Raw genomic sequence first — 20,981 nt, 5'->3', positions numbered from 1 at the left:
TAACTAAATCGCCTAAGGAATTTATTACTCACATTTAGTGCACACATTAACACATCGCCTAAGGTATTTAATACTCACATTTAGCGCACACATTAACACATTGCCTAAGGTACTCACATTTAGCGCACACATTAACACATCGCCTAAGGTATTAATACTCACATTTAGCGCACACATTAACACATCGCCTAAGGTACTCACATTTAGCGCACACATTAGCACATCGCCTAAAGTATTAATACTCACATTTACATGGTTTTGCAGGCGTTTCCTCCTGGCCACTGCTTACAAATGGCTCTTCCGCTTTCTCTATCTTTGATATAACTGTAGGCTTCACATGAACAAGTCCTGTAAGATAGTTATGTTATTAAACAAGCTGTGAGAGATGACAACTATAACATATACAACATTTAGCGTACTCACATAAAGGAAATCATCTGTTTAATTCGTTATTTATAGGAGGCCAACATCGCACAAGTCCTGGAACTCTATTTATTGATCTGTAAGGACTCACTAGAGCTCACACTGACTTTTATGCAACAGAAAAACAAACTAAAAAAATATGTCTAATCTATTTGTCTTAAAAAACAAATGATTTTTTGTAAAAAAAAAAACTTTTGAATGTATTTAATTACTTAAAGGGACAGGAAAACCAAATTTTTTCGTTCATGACAACAATATTTTAAACAACTTTCCAACTGACTTATTTGATCTAATTTGCTAATTCTCTTGGTATCCTTTGTTGAAAGGCATACCTAAGTAGGATCAAGAGCTAGCGGCTGATTGGTTACTGCATCTGTGTGCCTCTGCACACACAGAGAAGAACTCTAAAAAGCAATTAGGATGCCACCCTAGTAAACAATAAAATATAAAAGAATATATTTGCCCACATGGGGCTAAGGCTTACAGGGATCCTAAAGGACTCACTGTGGCCTTGCAACGTCCAAGACACTTTCTTCTGCCATTTGAATGGTCTGTCTTGCTGCAGGTACGGCGCTCAGGGTTGTGTGCATCACACTCTGCCGTTCCGTTGCAAGGTACCTGTGTGGCCACAGTGAAGTGCTTTTGAGCAGTCCTGTTGAATCACTGGATATCGACTAAATCGACATTTCGCATAATCTGTACGCCCTGTCAAAGCCCTGACGAAGTGCTGTGGACACGGCAAGAAACACTTAGGCTGGAACACTAGTTGTGCTGACCTGAAAGTGACTTTGTTTTAACATAAAGCCGAATAAAAGCTAAGTTTTACTTACATCCATCTTGGATATCTGCTTGGAATTGTTTTCGTTATCTTGGGTAAATGTATTTACTCTATACAGGAAAACAGTTACATTTAGACTCTGTTCTTTTCAACATTTTTTATCACATTTTTTTTACCAGCGCTGGTTTTTAAGAAGTTTTAGTGCATTAAAATGTATATATTATATTCATATTTGTGCACATTGGTAATGTTATTGCATCCTAGAGCTTCTTGGGTTTACCCTTGGGAGTAAGGCTGCTATATTAGGTCTATAAGGTTTCTTTGTTGGCTTATAGAGGTGTTCAGCTAGCTCCCAGTAGTGCATTCCTGCTACTTCAATATCAGATACCAAAAGATTGAAGCACATTTTATAATAGAAGTAAATTGGAAAGTTGTTTGCAAATGCATCATGTGTGTTTCATGTCCCTTTAAGAAAATCTGAGGGGATTCCAAAGCCTGGTGTTTAACTCTTTGTGCGTCTGGGGCTCACATGGAACAACTTATGGTTAATGTTGTTTTGTGCATAATCAGATGAATGGATAACGTCCCTGACTTTTGTGCTATAGATGCACAAAAGGTTTGTGTTAGACTGGTGCTATAGATGCACAAGAGGTTTGTGATAGACTGGTGCTATAGATGCACAAGAGGTTTGTGATAGACTGGTGCTATAGATGCACAAGAGGTTTGTGATAGACTGGTGCTATAGATGCACAAGAGGTTTCTGATAGACTGGTGCTATAGATGCACAAGAGGTTTGTGTTAGACTGGTGCTATAGATGCACAAGAGGTTTGTGTTAGACTGGTGCTATAGATGCACAAGAGATTTCTGATAGACTGGTGCTATAGATGCACAAGAGGTTTGTGTTAGACTGGTGCTATAGATGCACAAGAGGTTTGTGTTAGACTGGTGCTATAGATGCACAAGAGGTTTGTGTTAGACTGGTGCTATAGATGCACAAGAGGTTTCTGATAGACTGGTGCTATAGATGAACAAGAGGTTTGTGTTAGACTGGTGCTATAGATGAACAAGAGGTTTGTGTTAGACTGGTGCTATAGATGCACAAGAGGTTTGTGTTAGACTGGTGCTATAGATGAACAAGAGGTTTGTGTTAGACTGGTGCTATAGATGAACAAGAGGTTTGTGATAGACTGGTGCTATAGATGCACAAGAGGTTTGTGTTAGACTGGTGCTATAGATGCACAAGAGGTTTGTGTTAGACTGGTGCTATAGATGCACAAGAGGTTTGTGTTAGACTGGTGCTATAGATGCACAAGAGGTTTGTGTTAGACTGGTGCTATAGATGCACAAGAGGTTTCTGATAGACTGGTGCTATAGATGCACAAGAGATTTCTGATAGACTGGTGCTATAGATGCACAAGAGGTTTGTGTTAGACTGGTGCTATAGATGCACAAGAGATTTCTGATAGACTGGTGCTATAGATGCACAAGAGGTTTGTGTTAGACTGGTGCTATCGATGCACAAAAGGTTTGTGTTAGACTGTGTAATGTCCCTTTAAGACATTCCACTTCCACCTTTTCACCTGCCTATAAAACCTCACTTCCTGAGATCTACTTTGCTTGATTATTTTGTTTGTTCTGATTGGAATACTTCACAGAAATCAAGTCACTCCTGCTATCATCTCAAACTGAGTGATATTGAACTTTTGCTTATTTGAATTTAACCCTCAAAAGGAACTTTCTTACTAATTGCTGCTTTCTACTAAAGACACTTAATCTGCACAGCCATCTGTATCCATTTCATAGATTGCCTGTCAGTCTCTCTCCTAAAGTGCCGCTCCACTTACCGCCACAGTATTACAGAGGATTTTCTCACGTCTCCAGCCGCAGCTGATTCATTCACCTGCTTCGCTAGGACTTCAACTCACCTTCCTTCCGGAAGCTACAGACCAATCTCTCAGCCTGACCAGTACTGCAACTAGCCACTCAGCTCTCAGGAAGAACTCCAGTCTCACTCCGCCATTACAGCGTTCCATGCTGCAAGGGAAAGCCAAGCACAGGCTACCGCAAGTATAACTCTGCTAATCAGATTCTCTCAAGTTGTTTCTAGTTCATATTATCAACAGTACTTACTCAGTCTGTATATTAACAATTAATCTTATGCTAAAGAACTCTATTTTTGATCTAGCTATCCATATTTGCCTCTGTGAATTTATCAGACTTGCACACTTGTTTGTCTGAATAGAATCATATTTGTCTAGCAGCATTTCCTGTGAGTTCACTCTTAGCAAAACGCTTGAAGCATATTGCCAGGTTATAATTTGTATCTCTTGGCGTTTGCAACTAGCAACACACTACAATTCTAAAAGATACAGTTTATCTTACATAATAATCAAGCCTTAAATATAAATATGGACTCCCAAGCCATAAAAACAGAGTTTGAAACCTTAAACCAAAAAGTTGATTATTTGGCAAGAGCGCTCACAGACTTACAAGCTGAGAACACTGCTTTAAAAAATGTTTATAAGGAAATAATAACTCCTAGAAATCTAGACCCTCCTGAACCACATATTAACCCTCCTGCAGTCTTTTCAGGAAAGAGGTCAGATTTCAGAGACTTCAAAAATTCTTGTTTGCTGCTTTTTTCTATGAAACCCCGCACCTATCATACAGAAAAAATAAAGGTGTGTACTGTTATTTCATACTTAACAGGCGAACCCAGGACCTGGGCTAACCGGTTTTTTTAATCCAGTGATGAGATTTTGAATTCACTTGATGCATTTGTTTCCTTAATGGCATCACTTTATGAAGATGCCAACACACAAATAAATGCAGAAACCAAACTTAGATCTCTCAGACAGGGAAAACGTCCTGTTGAGGATTATGTCACAGAATACCAGATGTGGGCCACAGATACATTGTGGAACAACATCACATTAAGAAATCAATTCAGGCTTGGGCTTAATGACATCTTAAAAGATGAAATCTCCAGAGTAGAGATGCCTGAGACCCTAACAGGACTTATTAAGCTGGCAATCACCTTAGTCCGCAGGTTAAGGGAACGCCGCACTGAGAGACTGACTTCTGACTCCTCATTTAAAAGACCAACTGCTACCTATATTGACAGAAACACACCAGTAAGTGTCCCCATGGAGATTGGCATTATCAAGGCTCCCCTCACACCAGAGGAAAAAGCAAGGAGACGCACCTCTTACCTATGTCTTTACTGCGCTAGTAAAGATCATACAGTGGGTACTTGTCCCATTCTACAACTTACTAAGAAGGGTAAGCCATCCCATATCTATACTGTATCCCTGCAGAAACAGACTCATGCACTTACTGTTTTTCTATCTTTGCAGTGGCATCAACATCAGTTCAAGACTGAAGCTGTTATTGACTCTGGTGCATATGGTTGTTTTATGGATGCTTCCTTTGCCAGAAAAAATAAAATACCTATAATTTCAAACAAAACCCTCTTTTTATTAAAGTAATAGATGGATCTTTAATCCAGAAAGGACCGGTAACACACCACAACATCCCACTATTGTTGCAGACAGAAGAGGGTCATGTTGAATTTCAAAGCTTTGACATCATACCCACAGCCATTCACACAGTCATCTTAGGTTTACCCTGGTTGGTAAAACACAATCCTAGTATCAACTGGGAAGAATGTAACATACATTTCACTTCTGAGTTCTGTAAAAACACATGCTTCCCACAACAGACTATAGCTACACTACAGACTACCATATCTCCTGAGTACCAGGACTTATCTGATGTGTTCAATATCAAAGAGGCTGAGACCTTACCACCCCATAGGACTTTCGACTGTCCGATTGATTTAGTTCCAGGTTCAGCTGCTCCCTTTGGTAAAATATACCCACTATCACAACAAGAGCTACAATATCTCAGAGACTACCTAGATGAAAACCTTAGAAAAGGCTTTATAGTACCTTCTGTATCTCCCGCAGCAGCGGGTATATTTTTTGTAAAGAACAAAGATCAAACATTAAGGCCAATTATAGATTATAGAGCTCTGAATGCAGTAACCATTAAAAACCGGTATCCACTTCCACTCATCCCTGAACTCCTTGAGCGCCTTAACGGTGCGTCTATATTTACTAAATTAGACCTCAAGGGGGCGTATAATTTGATCAGGATTAAAGATGGGGATGAGTGGAAGACTGCGTTCAGAACCCGCTACGGGCTATTTGAATACAGAGTCATGCCCTTTGGCCTGTGCAATGCCCCAGGTACTTTCCAATATTTCATAAATGAAATATTTAAAGATCTCATTGATATCTGCGTAATAATATACTTAGACGATATACTGATTTATTCCAGAACAACATCTGAACACATAAAACATGTTAGGTGGGTGTTGACACGTTTACGCGAACATAGATTGTTTGCTAAATTAGAGAAGTGTTTATTCCACGTGCATGAGATAAAGTTTCTTGGGTATATTATCACACCAGATAGGATTCAAATGGATCCAGAAAAATTATCTGCAATAAAAGATTGGCCACAACCTAAAACAGTGAGAGCTGTGCAACGCTTTTTAGGTTTTGCCAACTTTTATCGCAAATTTATATTCAACTTCTCAGCTATTGTGAAACCTCTGACCAATCTAACAAAAACTAATACAAAGTTCTTTTGGTCAACAGAAGCCGATGCATCTTTTAAACTCTTGAAAGAGAAATTTTCATCAGCACCCATCTTGTCAATCCCTGATCATACTTGTGAATTTATAGTAGAAACAGATGCATCAGACATTGGCATAGGAGCAATCCTTTCCCAAAGAACTAGTACAGATACTACGCTTCATCCAGTTGCCTACTATTCAAGAGTATTGCAACCTGCAGAACTAAATTATATGATTGGCGACAAGGAACTGTTGGCCATTAAGACTGCTTTAGAAGTGTGGAGACATATTTTAGAAGGTACCAACAGACCATTCACAATATACACTGATCATAAAAATCTTCAATATTTACGTCAGAGTAGAACCCTCTCGTCACGACAGGTCCGTTGGGCATTATTCCTTGACAGGTTTAACTTTGTAATAACATACAGACCAGGACCTTTAAATTCTAGAGCTGATGCTCTTTCACGTGTATATGAACAAAATCAAAAGACAGAACATAACATGTGTCTCATACCTCCAGACAAAATTATAGGTAACCTCACACCATTTGAAAACGATATCCTCAAAGCTCTTCAAACTGATGAAATACCAGACATCCCACAACTACTAAAAGACAAAACAGGACTTTATACTTACCATGACAAGACCTATATACCTACACTACTTAGGACTTATATCTTGCAACAATTCCATGATAACCCCCTTTCTGGACACCAAGGTATATATATAAGACTAAGGAAGCAATTCAGAGATATTTTTGGTGGCCTAGGATGGCAGATGCCATTCAACAGTACATAGTATCATGTACAGTCTGTGCTAGAAATAAAACTCAGAAACTAAAGCCCATTGGACTACTCACACCTTTACCAATTCCGGAGATTCCTTGGACAATAATTTCAATGGATTTTATAGTGGAATTGCCAGTATCTCAAAACCATAACACCATTATGGTGGTGGTCGACCATCTCACGAAATTAGCACATTTTGTTCCCCTACCGTCTTTGCCATCTGCAACTGAAACCGCAGACGCATTCATAAAACATATAGTACGTCTCCATGGAATCCCTCAATCCATCATAACAGACCGAGGGACTCAGTTCACTTCACATTTCTGGAAAGCTTTACGTTCAGTTCTACGAATACGACCTAGATTAACAACTTCTTACCATCCTCAGGCTAATGGTTTAACCGAACGAATTAACTGGATTTTGGAACAGTATCTTCGTTGCTATATAACACATTTGCAAGACAATTGGTACTCTCTTCTCCCTCTAGCTGAATATTCATACAACAACTCAATATCAGCCTCGACTAAAGTCAGTCCATTCTATGCTACCTATGGTTACCACCCACAAACCATTCCATTTTCGCGTATAGGTTCTTCTTCACCAGCAGCCACTTCATATCTCTTCAATCTCCAGGACTCTCTTCTCTTACTAAAGGAACATCTACAGGTTGCCAAAGCCTCGCAGAAACATTACTACGATTTAAGACACAGAGATAGTCCGAATAACAAATTAGGTGATTTGGTATGGCTATCCACGAAATATCTGAAATGATCTGTTCCTTCAAGGAAGTTGGCTAACCAATACATTGGCCCCTTTCCTATAAAGAAGATACTCAATCCAACCTCTGTGACCCTACAACTGCCACCTAGATACAAGGTGCATCCCACGTTTCATGTGTCTTTGCTGAAACCATATACATCCAGCACCTTTAGGGGCAGGCCGAAAGAACCACCTCCGCCCATCCACTTGGATGACCATGACGAATTTGAGTTGGATTCTATACTCGACTCCCGTATGTATCGCGGTCGTTTAGAGTACCTCATCCGTTGGAAGGGCTACGGTCCTGAGGAGGATTCCTGGGTACCCAGGTCTCATGTTCATGCTACCCGTCTCCTGGATGCTTTCCATAGGCGTTATCCTGCTAAGCCTGCATCCTCGGAGCGGATGCTTTGAGGGGGGGATATGTAATGTCCCTTTAAGACATTCCACCTTTTCACCTGCCTATAAAACCTCACTTCCTGAGATCTACTTTGCTTGATTATTTTGTTTGTTCTGATTGGAATACTTCACAGAAATCAAGTCACTCCTGCTATCATCTCAAACTGAGTGATATTGAACTTTTGCTTATTTGAATTTAACCCTCAAAAGGAACTTTCTTACTAATTGCTGCTTTCTACTAAAGACACTTAATCTGCACAGCCATCTGTATCCATTTCATAGATTGCCTGTCAGTCTCTCTCCTAAAGTGCCGCTCCACTTACCGCCACAGTATTACAGAGGATTTTCTCACGTCTCCAGCCGGAGCTGATTCATTCACCTGCTTCGCTAGGACTTCAACTCACCTTCCTTCCGGAAGCTACAGACCAATCTCTCAGCCTGACCAGTACTGCAACTAGCCACTCAGCTCTCAGAAAGAACTCCAGTCTCACTCCGCCATTACAGCGTTCCATGCTGCAAGGGAAAGCCAAGCACAGGCTACCGCAAGTATAACTCTGCTAATCAGATTCTCTCAAGTTGTTTCTAGTTCATATTGTCAACAGTACTTACTCAGTCTGTATATTAACAATTAAACTTATGCTAAAGAACTCTATTTTTGATCTAGCTATCCATATTTGCCTCTGTGAATTTATCAGACTTGCACACTTGTTTGTCTGAATAGAATCATATTTGTCTAGCAGCATTTCCTGTGAGTTCACTCTTAGCAAAACGCTTGAAGCATATTGCCAGGTTATAATTTGTATCTCTCACACTACAATTCTAAAAGATACAGTTTATCTTACAGACTGGTGCTATAGATGCACAAGAGGTTTGTGTTAGACTGGTGCTATAGATGCACAAAAGGTTTGTGTTAGACTGGTGCTATAGATGCACAAGAGGTTTGTGTTAGACTGGTGCTATAGATGCACAAGAGGTTTGTGTTAGACTGGTGCTATAGATGCACAAGAGGTTTGTGTTAGACTGGTGCTATAGATGCACAAGAGGTTTGTGTTAGACTGGTGCTATAGATGCACAAGAGGTTTGTGTTAGACTGGTGCTATAGATGCACAAGAGGTTTGTGTTAGACTGGTGCTATAGATGCACAAGAGATTTCTGATAGACTGGTGCTATAGATGCACAAGAGGTTTGTGATAGACTGGTGCTATAGATGAACAAGAGGTTTGTGTTAGACTGGTGCTATCGATGCACAAAAGGTTTGTGATAGACTGGTGCTATAGATGCACAAGAGGTTTGTGATAGACTGATGCTATAGATGCACAAGAGGTTTGTGTTAGACTGGTGCTATAGATGAACAAGAGGTTTGTGTTAGACTGGTGCTATAGATGCACAAAAGGTTTGTGATAGACTGGTGCTATAGATGCACAAGAGGTTTGTGATAGACTGGTGCTATAGATGCACAAGAGGTTTGTGATAGACTGGTGCTATAGATGCACAAGAGGTTTGTGATAGACTGATGCTATAGATGCACAAGAGGTTTGTGTTAGACTGGTGCTATAGATGCACAAGAGATTTCTGATAGACTGGTGCTATAGATGCACAAGAGGTTTCTGATAGACTGGTGCTATAGATGCACAAGAGGTTTGTGATAGACTGGTGCTATAGATGCACAAGAGGTTTGTGATAGACTGATGCTATAGATGCACAAGAGGTTTGTGTTAGACTGGTGCTATAGATGCACAAGAGATTTCTGATAGACTGGTGCTATAGATGCACAAAAGGTTTGTGATAGACTGGTGCTATAGATGCACAAGAGGTTTGTGTTAGACTGGTGCTATAGATGCACAAGAGCTTTGTGTTAGACTGGTGCTATAGATGCACAAGAGGTTTGTGTTAGACTGGTGCTATAGATGCACAAGAGGTTTGTGATAGACTGGTGCTATAGATGCACAAAAGGTTTGTGTTAGACTGGTGCTATAGATGCACAAGAGATTTCTGATAGACTGGTGCTATAGATGAACAAGAGGTTTGTGTTAGACTGGTGCTATAGATGAACAAGAGGTATGTGTTAGACTGGTGCTATAGATGAACAAGAGGTTTGTGTTAGACTGGTGCTATAGATGCACAAGAGATTTCTGATAGAGTGGTGCTATAGATGCACAAGAGGTTTGTGATAGACTGGTGCTATAGATGCACAAAAGGTTTGTGTTAGACTGGTGCTATAGATGCACAAGAGGTTTGTGTTAGACTGGTGCTATAGATGCACAAGAGGTTTGTGTTAGACTGGTGCTATAGATGCACAAGAGATTTCTGATAGAGTGGTGCTATAGATGCACAAGAGGTTTGTGATAGACTGGTGCTATAGATGCACAAAAGGTTTGTGTTAGACTGGTGCTATAGATGCACAAGAGGTTTGTGTTAGACTGGTGCTATAGATGCACAAGAGGTTTGTGTTAGACTGGTGCTATAGATGCACAAAAGGTTTGTGTTAGACTGGTGCTATAGATGCACAAGAGGTTTGTGTTAGACTGGTGCTATAGATGCACAAGAGGTTTGTGTTAGACTGGTGCTATAGATGCACAAGAGGTTTGTGTTAGACTGGTGCTATAGATGCACAAAAGGTTTGTGTTAGACTGGTGCTATAGATGCACAAGAGGTTTGTGATAGACTGGTGCTATAGATGCACAAGAGGTTTGTGTTAGACTGGTGCTATAGATGCACAAGAGGTTTGTGTTAGACTGGTGCTATAGATGCACAAGAGGTTTGTGTTAGACTGGTGCTATAGATGAACAAGAGGTTTGTGTTAGACTGGTGCTATAGATGCACAAGAGGTTTGTGTTAGACTGGTGCTATAGATGCACAAGAGGTTTGTGTTAGACTGGTGCTATAGATGCACAAGAGATTTCTGATAGACTGGTGCTATAGATGCACAAGAGGTTTGTGTTAGACTGGTGCTATAGATGCACAAGAGGTTTGTGATAGACTGGTGCTATAGATGCACAAGAGGTTTGTGATAGACTGGTGCTATAGATGCACAAAAGGTTTGTGTTAGACTGGTGCTATAGATGCACAAGAGATTTCTGATAGACTGGTGCTATAGATGCACAAGAGATTTCTGATAGACTGGTGCTATAGATGCACAAGAGGTTTGTGTTAGACTGGTGCTATAGATGCACAAGAGGTTTGTGTTAGACTGGTGCTATAGATGCACAAGAGGTTTGTGTTAGACTGGTGCTATAGATGCACAAGAGATTTCTGATAGACTGGTGCTATAGATGCACAAGAGATTTCTGATAGACTGGTGCTATAGATGAACAAGAGATTTCTGATAGACTGGTGCTATAGATGAACAAGAGATTTCTGATAGACTGGTGCTATAGATGCACAAAAGGTTTGTGTTAGACTGGTGCTATAGATGCACAAAAGGTTTGTGTTAGACTGGTGCTATAGATGCACAAAAGGTTTGTGTTAGACTGGTGCTATAGATGCACAAGAGGTTTGTGTTAGACTGGTGCTATAGATGCACAAGAGGTTTGTGTTAGACTGGTGCTATAGATGCACAAGAGATTTCTGATAGACTGGTGCTATAGATGCACAAGAGGTTTGTGTTAGACTGGTGCTATAGATGAACAAGAGGTTTGTGTTAGACTGGTGCTATAGATGAACAAGAGGTTTGTGTTAGACTGGTGCTATAGATGCACAAGAGATTTCTGATAGACTGGTGCTATAGATGCACAAGAGGTTTGTGTTAGACTGGTGCTATAGATGCACAAGAGGTTTGTGTTAGACTGGTGCTATAGATGCACAAGAGATTTCTGATAGACTGGTGCTATAGATGAACAAGAGATTTCTGATAGACTGGTGCTATAGATGCACAAAAGGTATGTGTTAGACTGGTGCTATAGATGCACAAAAGGTTTCTGATAGACTGGTGCTATAGATGCACAAGAGATTTCTGATAGACTGGTGCTATAGATGAACAAGAGGTTTGTGTTAGACTGGTGCTATAGATGCACAAGAGATTTCTGATAGACTGGTGCTATAGATGAACAAGAGGTTTGTGTTAGACTGGTGCTATAGATGCACAAAAGGTTTGTGATAGACTGGTGCTATAGATGCACAAGAGGTTTGTGATAGACTGGTGCTATAGATGCACAAGAGGTTTCTTATAGACTGGTGCTATAGATGCACAAGAGGTTTGTGTTAGACTGGTGCTATAGATGCACAAAAGGTTTGTGTTAGACTGGTGCTATAGATGCACAAGAGGTTTGTGTTAGACTGGTGCTATAGATGCACAAGAGGTTTCTTATAGACTGGTGCTATAGATGCACAAGAGGTTTGTGTTAGACTGGTGCTATAGATGCACAAAAGGTTTGTGTTAGACTGGTGCTATAGATGCACAAGAGATTTCTGATAGACTGGTGCTATAGATGCACAAGAGGTTTGTGTTAGACTGGTGCTATAGATGCACAAGAGGTTTGTGTTAGACTGGTGCTATAGATGCACAAGAGGTTTGTGTTAGACTGGTGCTATAGATGCACAAGAGGTTTGTGTTAGACTGGTGCTATAGATGCACAAGAGGTTTGTGTTAGACTGGTGCTATAGATGCACAAGAGGTTTGTGTTAGACTGGTGCTATAGATGCACAAGAGGTTTCTGATAGACTGGTGCTATAGATGCACAAGAGATTTCTGATAGACTGGTGCTATAGATGCACAAGAGGTTTGTGTTAGACTGGTGCTATAGATGCACAAAAGGTTTGTGTTAGACTGGTGCTATAGATGCACAAGAGATTTCTGATAGACTGGTGCTATAGATGAACAAGAGGTTTGTGTTAGACTGGTGCTATAGATGCACAAAAGGTTTGTGTTAGACTGGTGCTATAGATGAACAAGAGGTTTGTGTTAGACTGGTGCTATAGATGAACAAGAGGTTTGTGTTAGACTGGTGCTATAGATGCACAAGAGGTTTGTGTTAGACTGGTGCTATAGATGCACAAAAGGTTTGTGTTAGACTGGTGCTATAGATGCACAAGAGATTTCTGATAGACTGGTGCTATAGATGCACAAGAGATTTCTGATAGACTGGTGCTATAGATGAACAAGAGGTATGTGTTAGACTGGTGCTATAGATGCACAAAAGGTTTGTGTTAGACTGGTGCTATAGATGCACAAGAGGTTTGTGTTAGACTGGTGCTATAGATGCACAAGAGATTTCTGATAGACTGGTGCTATAGATGCACAAGAGATTTCTGATAGACTGGTGCTATAGATGAACAAGAGATTTCTGATAGACTGGTGCTATAGATGCACAAAAGGTTTGTGTTAGACTGGTGCTATAGATGCACAAAAGGTTTGTGTTAGACTGGTGCTATAGATGCACAAAAGGTTTGTGTTAGACTGGTGCTATAGATGCACAAGAGGTTTGTGTTAGACTGGTGCTATAGATGAACAAGAGGTTTGTGTTAGACTGGTGCTATAGATGCACAAGAGATTTCTGATAGACTGGTGCTATAGATGCACAAAAGGTTTGTGTTAGACTGGTGCTATAGATGAACAAGAGGTTTGTGTTAGACTGGTGCTATAGATGCACAAGAGGTTTGTGTTAGACTGGTGCTATAGATGCACAAGAGATTTCTGATAGACTGGTGCTATAGATGAACAAGAGGTTTGTGTTAGACTGGTGCTATAGATGCACAAGAGATTTCTGATAGACTGGTGCTATAGATGAACAAGAGGTTTGTGTTAGACTGGTGCTATAGATGCACAAGAGGTTTGTGTTAGACTGGTGCTATAGATGCACAAGAGGTTTGTGTTAGACTGGTGCTATAGATGCACAAAAGGTTTGTGTTAGACTGGTGCTATAGATGCACAAGAGATTTCTGATAGACTGGTGCTATAGATGAACAAGAGATTTCTGATAGACTGGTGCTATAGATGCACAAAAGGTTTGTGTTAGACTGGTGCTATAGATGCACAAAAGGTTTGTGTTAGACTGGTGCTATAGATGCACAAAAGGTTTGTGTTAGACTGGTGCTATAGATGAACAAGAGGTTTGTGTTAGACTGGTGCTATAGATGCACAAGAGATTTCTGATAGACTGGTGCTATAGATGAACAAGAGGTTTGTGTTAGACTGGTGTTATAGATGCACAAGAGATTTCTGATAGACTGGTGCTATAGATGCACAAGAGATTTCTGATAGACTGGTGCTATAGATGAACAAGAGATTTCTGATAGACTGGTGCTATAGATGCACAAAAGGTATGTGTTAGACTGGTGCTATAGATGCACAAAAGGTTTCTGATAGACTGGTGCTATAGATGCACAAGAGATTTCTGATAGACTGGTGCTATAGATGAACAAGAGGTTTGTGTTAGACTGGTGCTATAGATGCACAAGAGATTTCTGATAGACTGGTGCTATAGATGCACAAGAGGTTTGTGTTAGACTGGTGCTATAGATGCACAAGAGGTTTGTGATAGACTGGTGCTATAGATGCACAAGAGGTTTGTGTTAGACTGGTGCTATAGATGCACAAGAGGTTTGTGTTAGACTGGTGCTATAGATGCACAAGAGGTTTGTGTTAGACTGGTGCTATAGATGCACAAGAGGTTTGTGTTAGACTGGTGCTATAGATGCACAAGAGGTTTGTGTTAGACTGGTGCTATAGATGCACAAAAGGTTTGTGTTAGACTGGTGCTATAGATGCACAAGAGATTTCTGATAGACTGGTGCTATAGATGAACAAGAGGTTTGTGTTAGACTGGTGCTATAGATGAACAAGAGGTTTGTGATAGACTGGTGCTATAGATGCACAAAAGGTTTGTGTTAGACTGGTGCTATAGATGCACAAGAGATTTCTGATAGACTGGTGCTATAGATGAACAAGAGGTTTGTGATAGACTGGTGCTATAGATGCACAAGAGGTATGTGTTAGACTGGTGCTATAGATGCACAAAAGGTTTGTGTTAGACTGGTGCTATAGATGCACAAAAGGTTTGTGATAGACTGGTGCTATAGATGCACAAGAGGTTTGTGTTAGACTGGTGCTATAGATGCACAAAAGGTTTGTGTTAGACTGGTGCTATAGATGCACAAGAGGTTTGTGTTAGACTGGTGCTATAGATGCACAAGAGGTTTGTGTTAGACTGGTGTTATAGATGCACAAGAGATTTCTGATAGACTGGTGCTATAGATGCACAAGAGATTTCTGATAGACTGGTGCTATAGATGCACAAGAGATTTCTGATAGACTGGTGCTATAGATGAACAAGAGGTTTGTGTTAGACTGGTGCTATAGATGAACAAGAGGTTTGTGTTAGACTGGTGCTATAGATGCACAAAAGGTTTGTGTTAGACTGGTGCTATAGATGCACAAGAGGTTTCTGATAGACTGGTGCTATAGATGCACAAGAGATTTCTGATAGACTGGTGCTATAGATGAACAAGAGGTTTGTGTTAGACTGGTGCTATAGATGCACAAAAGGTTTGTGTTAGACTGGTGCTATAGATGAACAAGAGGTTTGTGATAGACTGGTGCTATAGATGCACAAAAGGTTTGTGATAGACTGGTGCTATAGATGCACAAAAGGTTTGTGATAGACTGGTGCTATAGATGCACAAGAGATTTCTGATAGACTGGTGCTATAGATGAACAAAAGGTTTGTGTTAGACTGGTGCTATAGATGCACAAAAGGTTTGTGATAGACTGGTGCTATAGATGCACAAAAGGTTTGTGTTAGACTGGTGCTATAGATGCACAAGAGATTTCTGATAGACTGGTGCTATAGATGCACAAAAGGTTTGTGTTAGACTGGTGCTATAGATGAACAAGAGGTTTGTGTTAGACTGGTGCTATAGATGCACAAAAGGTATGTGTTAGAACAAACAGAACAGCCAACCTCCCTAGCCGTACCTCTCACCAAAAAGTGCAGCTCTAGGTAAACAAACAGAAAAAACAGGGAGGAGGTGGCGCCTACGGCAGTCTGATGTATTTAAATTAAACACTCAATTAGTAAAAACTTCTCAAAAATAAAATAGCTTAAAACGAGTGCATATTACAATTAAATGAGTGATTTATTAACACAGTCTAAAACATCTATTCACATTAATATTTAGTACAGCTTCTCACAAACTATCTAAAACAGCTATGGTGTCTATCTTATAACTCTATTGGTTCAAATTTAAGTTGAATAATCTCCGTCTCTAGGACAGTTATTTAAAACTGCATAGATCACATTAATAATATAAATAAGGGTTAGTATCCACCTAACTTAAAACTACATTAATCACAAAAATAAAATTGAGAAATAAGGGTTAATAACCACCAAAAACAAGCGATTGCAATAATTTCTATAATTTAAGGGTGTCCAAGGAGCGTTCACATGTCATTTTTCAGGGCTTATCAGCCTTTCTGTGTATATGTGTCCATTACAGTGTTTTACAATTGAAACTGAGTCGTCAGGTTTTTAATAATTCCACAGTGGTTTATCCGATTTCAGATTGGTTTTCCACTCACTACCAATATCTGAAAGTGTCTGTCTATGGTGTTTTTTAAATGTAGATTCACACTCACCCTATTTTCTGGTTACAGCGGCTGATAAGGTTACCCGCTCTAGATTTTGTTGTGCAGAGCTGCTTGGTCACTGGCGTTTGTTTGCGTGGGGTCCGTCCCTCAGGCTGAGATCGCCACCCTCTTCCTAAGCACAACCCTATCCCCAGCTATGTGTGCAGAAGCATTTGTGCTTAAGTATCACTGGATTACACATAGTCCTGAGCTGTCAATAGTAACAGCCCAGCACAGAGTTCTTCCATGCGCAAGGTGTGTGCAAACTCCCTACTCACTGGCGTGAACGGGGATCTGCTTATTTCTTTAAATAGGATGGTGCTTACCCAGTTAACTGATGGAATAAACCAATAGCCAGGTACATAGTGCAGAATTATGTGACATTATCTTAGCGACAGCTTGAAAAAACAAAAGATTTTAGTCCCCCAAAGTTATACTTCTTATTAATTTGTATAGCGCAGCCAAATTCCGTAGCGCTGGACTTACCTTTATTCCTCTGCAGGCTATTCTGATCAGATCTTCTTTTCAAAAGCGATTTGCGGGGGCCTGACCGCGCTATTGACCAGAGCAGGAGCGCACTACATTTAGTTCAATAGCACAATCAGGCAGTGCGCCCTTGAATTGCTTTTGAAAAGAAGACCGGATCGGAAGAGCCTGGAGAGAAAACAAGGTAAGTATGACTTAGCTGTCGCTAAGATAATGTTACATAGTGTGCAGATTTATGTAACATTATTTTTTACCTTACCTGTCCCTTTAAGGAAGTTTCCCTGTCATTTTATATATATATAAGCAGTTCCTACCTAGAGCCAGGAGGGCGCAGTAATTTTCCAGCATCACTTCCTTATACAGCGCTTTTTGTTCATCATTTAACGTGTCCCACTCGTCCTCCGAGAAGTAAACCGCAACTTCATCAAACGCCATCTGTTCCTTATTAAACATAAACACCATATTACTGATTTCTATTCGTTAGTGCACAGTCACACGTACAATAAAATCCTACATATACTTTCCCATGAAATAAAGACAGCTAAACCCACACTCTCGTCCAACCAGTTAAAGCCTACATGCTTGTACACCTATATATTTTATAACTCCTCTTTCTGTTCTTTATAATTTCTGCTAATTCTGCATCACTATGAACTGGAGTAAACTCCCCCGCCTCTATTTCCTAAACATTTAACCTTCTTCTCCGTTCTTCTGTATTGGATGCCATTTACCCGTCCAAATAACCCACTAGCTATTCTAGATCCTATTGCCCTCAACTCTTGGGGTGAACGATGTCTTTAGAGGCAGAGCTGATTATCTTGCCGGCACATGATGGCAGGGGTCAGTCATTCAGCTTTCTGTAGCAAATGATATTTATGTATCCACCTGCCTCTCCCCTGGATTATATTGTTTCAAGCACTCCTTAAAGACGCTACTGCTCAGAGATGCACACAATCTGTGCTACGCTTTCTTCCCTCAGTTCCGCTTCTGCTTTTGTCATTAGAATGTAAGCCTACAAGCCCAGCCTACGAGGTCCCATTCATGAGGGCTGATTTACAACAGTGCAACTCTTGGCATTTGTCTCCTATAAATGGTTCCTGTGCATATTATTGCTAGGTTTATAGCGTGCTAATAATATTATGTCACAAACATAACCAAGCCTTATTACCATTATAAAAGTTGCAGGATAGGAAGAGACGTTACATTCTGGAAATGATTGGGGCTAGAGGCTCAGGAGGGGGACCATGTAGATGCCGGGCACACATTGCCCCCCGTGTGTACATCACAGCTCTAAATAACAGGAATAGCAGCAGCAGTAAAACATATGCCGTACACATACCCCCCTATGCCGTACACACACCCCCCTATGCCGTACACATACACCCCTATGCCGTACACATACACACCACCTATATACACATATATGCTCCTCCTCTGTGCTGTACATAAATTTAATCACTATAGATATGCCCCCACTATGTACACACACAAATATATATCTATGTTCCTTACTATACACATACATATATTATATATATATGTGTGTGTCTGAGTGAATAGTGAGGGGCAAATACGTGCCTGAGTTTATAGTGACACATATTAATTGCCCCTCACTATACAGACACATATTAATTGCCCCTCACTATACAGACACATATTAATTGCCCCTCACTATACAGACATATATTAATTGCCCCTCACTATACAGACATATTAATTGCCCCTCACTATACAGACACATATTAATTGCCCCTCACTATACAGACGCATATCAATTGCCCCTCACTATACAGACGCATATCAATTGCCCCTCACTATACAGACACATATCAATTGCCCTTCACTATACAGACGCATATCAATTGCCCCTCACTATACAGACACATATCAATTGCCCCTCACTATACAGACACATATCAATTGCCCCTCACTATACAGACACATATCAATTGCCCCTCACTATACAGACACATATCAATTGCCCCTCACTATACAGACACATATCAATTGCCCTTCACTATACACTCAGACACATATTTGCCCCTCAATATACATTCAAACACATTAATTGTCCCTTACTATACAGACACATATCACTATACAGACATATAATAATTGCCCCTTATTATACAGACACAGATTAATTGCCCCTTATTATACAGACACAGATTAATTGCCCCTCACTATACAGACACATTAATTACACCCTCACTTTACAGACACAGATTAATTGCCCCTCACTATACAGACACATTAATTGCCCCTTATTATACAGACACAGATTAATTGCCCCTCACTATACAGACATATTAATTGCCCCTCACTATACAGACACAGATTAATAGCCCCTTATTATACAGACACAGATTAATTGCCCCTCACTAAACAGACACATATTAATTGCCCCCTCACTTTACAGACACAGATTAATTGCCCCCTCACTATACAGACACATTAATTGCCCCCTCACTATACAGACATATTAATTGCCCCTCACTAAACAGACACATATTAATTGCCCCCTCACTATACAGACACATTAATTGCCCTTTATTATACAGACACAGATTAATTGCCCCCTCACTATACAGACATATTAATTTCCCCTCACTAAACAGACACATATTAATTGCCCCCTCACTTTACAGACACAGATTAATTGCCCCCTCACTATACAGACACATTAATTGCCCTTTATTATACAGACACAGATTAATTGCCCCCTCACTATACAGACATATTAATTGCCCCTCACTATACAGACACAGATTAATTGCCCCTCACTATAAAGACACAGATTAATTGCCCCTCACTATACAGACACAGATTAATTGCCCCCTCACTATACAGACATATTAATTGCCCCTCACTATACAGACACAGATTAATTGCCCCCTCACTATACAGACATATTAATTGCCCCTCACTATACAGACACAGATTAATTGCCCATCACTATAAAGACACAGATTAATTGCCCCTCACTATACATACTGGGAGTGTAACTAACCTATACATTGTCACCTGTATGTGACGTATATCTTCCAGCTAACGTCATTCACACGGTGCCCGATGTCCACACTGCCTTATTACTGGTAAAGGCAGATTAACATTGTACTACATATCCCAGAAGGCAGCGCACTATTTGTGCTCTGTGAATTAACCAATCAGAACATCTAGGGGCTGGCACAAAATGATTGGCAACAAAATCTCCAGCTTTGCAAAGTAAGTGGGCGGTGTCGCTAATTAGAATAAAATGGGCGGAGTGTAATCACGGGTGGCCATTACAGTAATTACCCGTGTCACATGACTGATTATACTTACCGTAATAACCACTGAGCGTGAGAAGGATCTAGCTGCAGACTGGAGCTCCACTCTAGACAGGAAACGTGACCTCCACTCAAAGCTTTTTTTTTTTTTAATCAACTTTAATGTAACAAACAACCATTCTGAGAACGAAACATTTCTTGTACTCACAGTGGTTACCTTATAAATGACAATCAGCATAAACCACTGTGAGTGCACATTAAGAAGAACAAGGAAGCTGCAAAATGTTTCGTTTTCAGAATGATTGTCTATAGGTTGTTTGCTACATTAAAGTTGATTTAAAAAAAAGAAAAAAGCTTTGCGTGGAGGTCACATGTTTCCTGTCTAGAGTCAGTGGACAGCTAGACTACTTTCCTGTGCGTCGGCGATATGTGCTTGGCACCTTGATATGACGTCACAATGACAAAGTACAAGATGCAGCTAGATCCTTAGTTTCTGCAGCAACGATTAGATGGATTAGAGAAAGTGACATCACCACAGGACCATAATATGGGCGGAGCCATACGGCAACCAATTTAGGACCACAAGTCCCACAACCTCCTGCTGTTCTGTCACGTGTTTACAGTGCAACCAATCCGTTTGCAGAGGGGCCGTCACAGTGACAACAGCTGTGGGACCTGTTGTGCTCTTCCGCAGCTGTCAGGTCAGTGATTAATGCACCTGTGTGTCCCCTGGTGGGAGGGATATAGTGATTAATGCACCTATGTGTCCCCTGGTGGGAGGGATATAGTGATTAATGCACCTGTGTGTCCCCTGGTGGGAGGGATATAGTGATTAATGCACCTGTGTGTCCCCTGGTGGGAGGGATATAG

At 40.4% G+C, this 20,981-nt stretch overlaps 2 protein-coding genes across 5 annotated transcripts in view; one reads left to right on the top strand and one right to left on the bottom strand.

Annotated features, from left to right (window-relative positions):
• LOC128638239 (putative nuclease HARBI1) overlaps window positions 1–20,468 on the bottom strand; it is a 144,531-nt gene extending 124,063 nt beyond the window's left edge. The window contains exons 1-3 of one of the 4 annotated variants that reach the window (XM_053690086.1): window positions 20,167–20,468; window positions 17,157–17,283; window positions 247–348 (exon numbers count right to left, since the gene is read on the bottom strand). In XM_053690086.1, coding sequence (XP_053546061.1) covers window positions 247–348; window positions 17,157–17,283; window positions 20,167–20,349 — 412 coding nt within the window. In that variant the 5' untranslated portion in view covers window positions 20,350–20,468. Of the gene's footprint in view, window positions 1–246; window positions 349–17,156; window positions 17,284–19,852; window positions 19,961–20,166 lie in introns of those variants that run through there. The other 3 variants (XM_053690088.1, XM_053690089.1, XM_053690090.1) reach the window with 3 other exon arrangements.
• The window catches only part of LOC128638241 (uncharacterized), a 41,776-nt gene continuing 41,184 nt past the window's right edge, over window positions 20,390–20,981 (top strand). The window contains exon 1 of the mRNA XM_053690093.1: window positions 20,390–20,812. The gene's annotated coding sequence lies outside the window, so the exon portion shown is untranslated. The remainder of the gene's footprint in view (window positions 20,813–20,981) is intronic.

This window comes from Bombina bombina, chromosome 8 (assembly GCF_027579735.1).
Source record: "Bombina bombina isolate aBomBom1 chromosome 8, aBomBom1.pri, whole genome shotgun sequence".
Classification (NCBI taxonomy): Eukaryota; Metazoa; Chordata; class Amphibia; order Anura; family Bombinatoridae; genus Bombina; species Bombina bombina.
The sequence above is the reverse complement of the archived record's forward strand: the minus strand, read 5'-3'. Positions and strand labels throughout refer to the sequence as shown.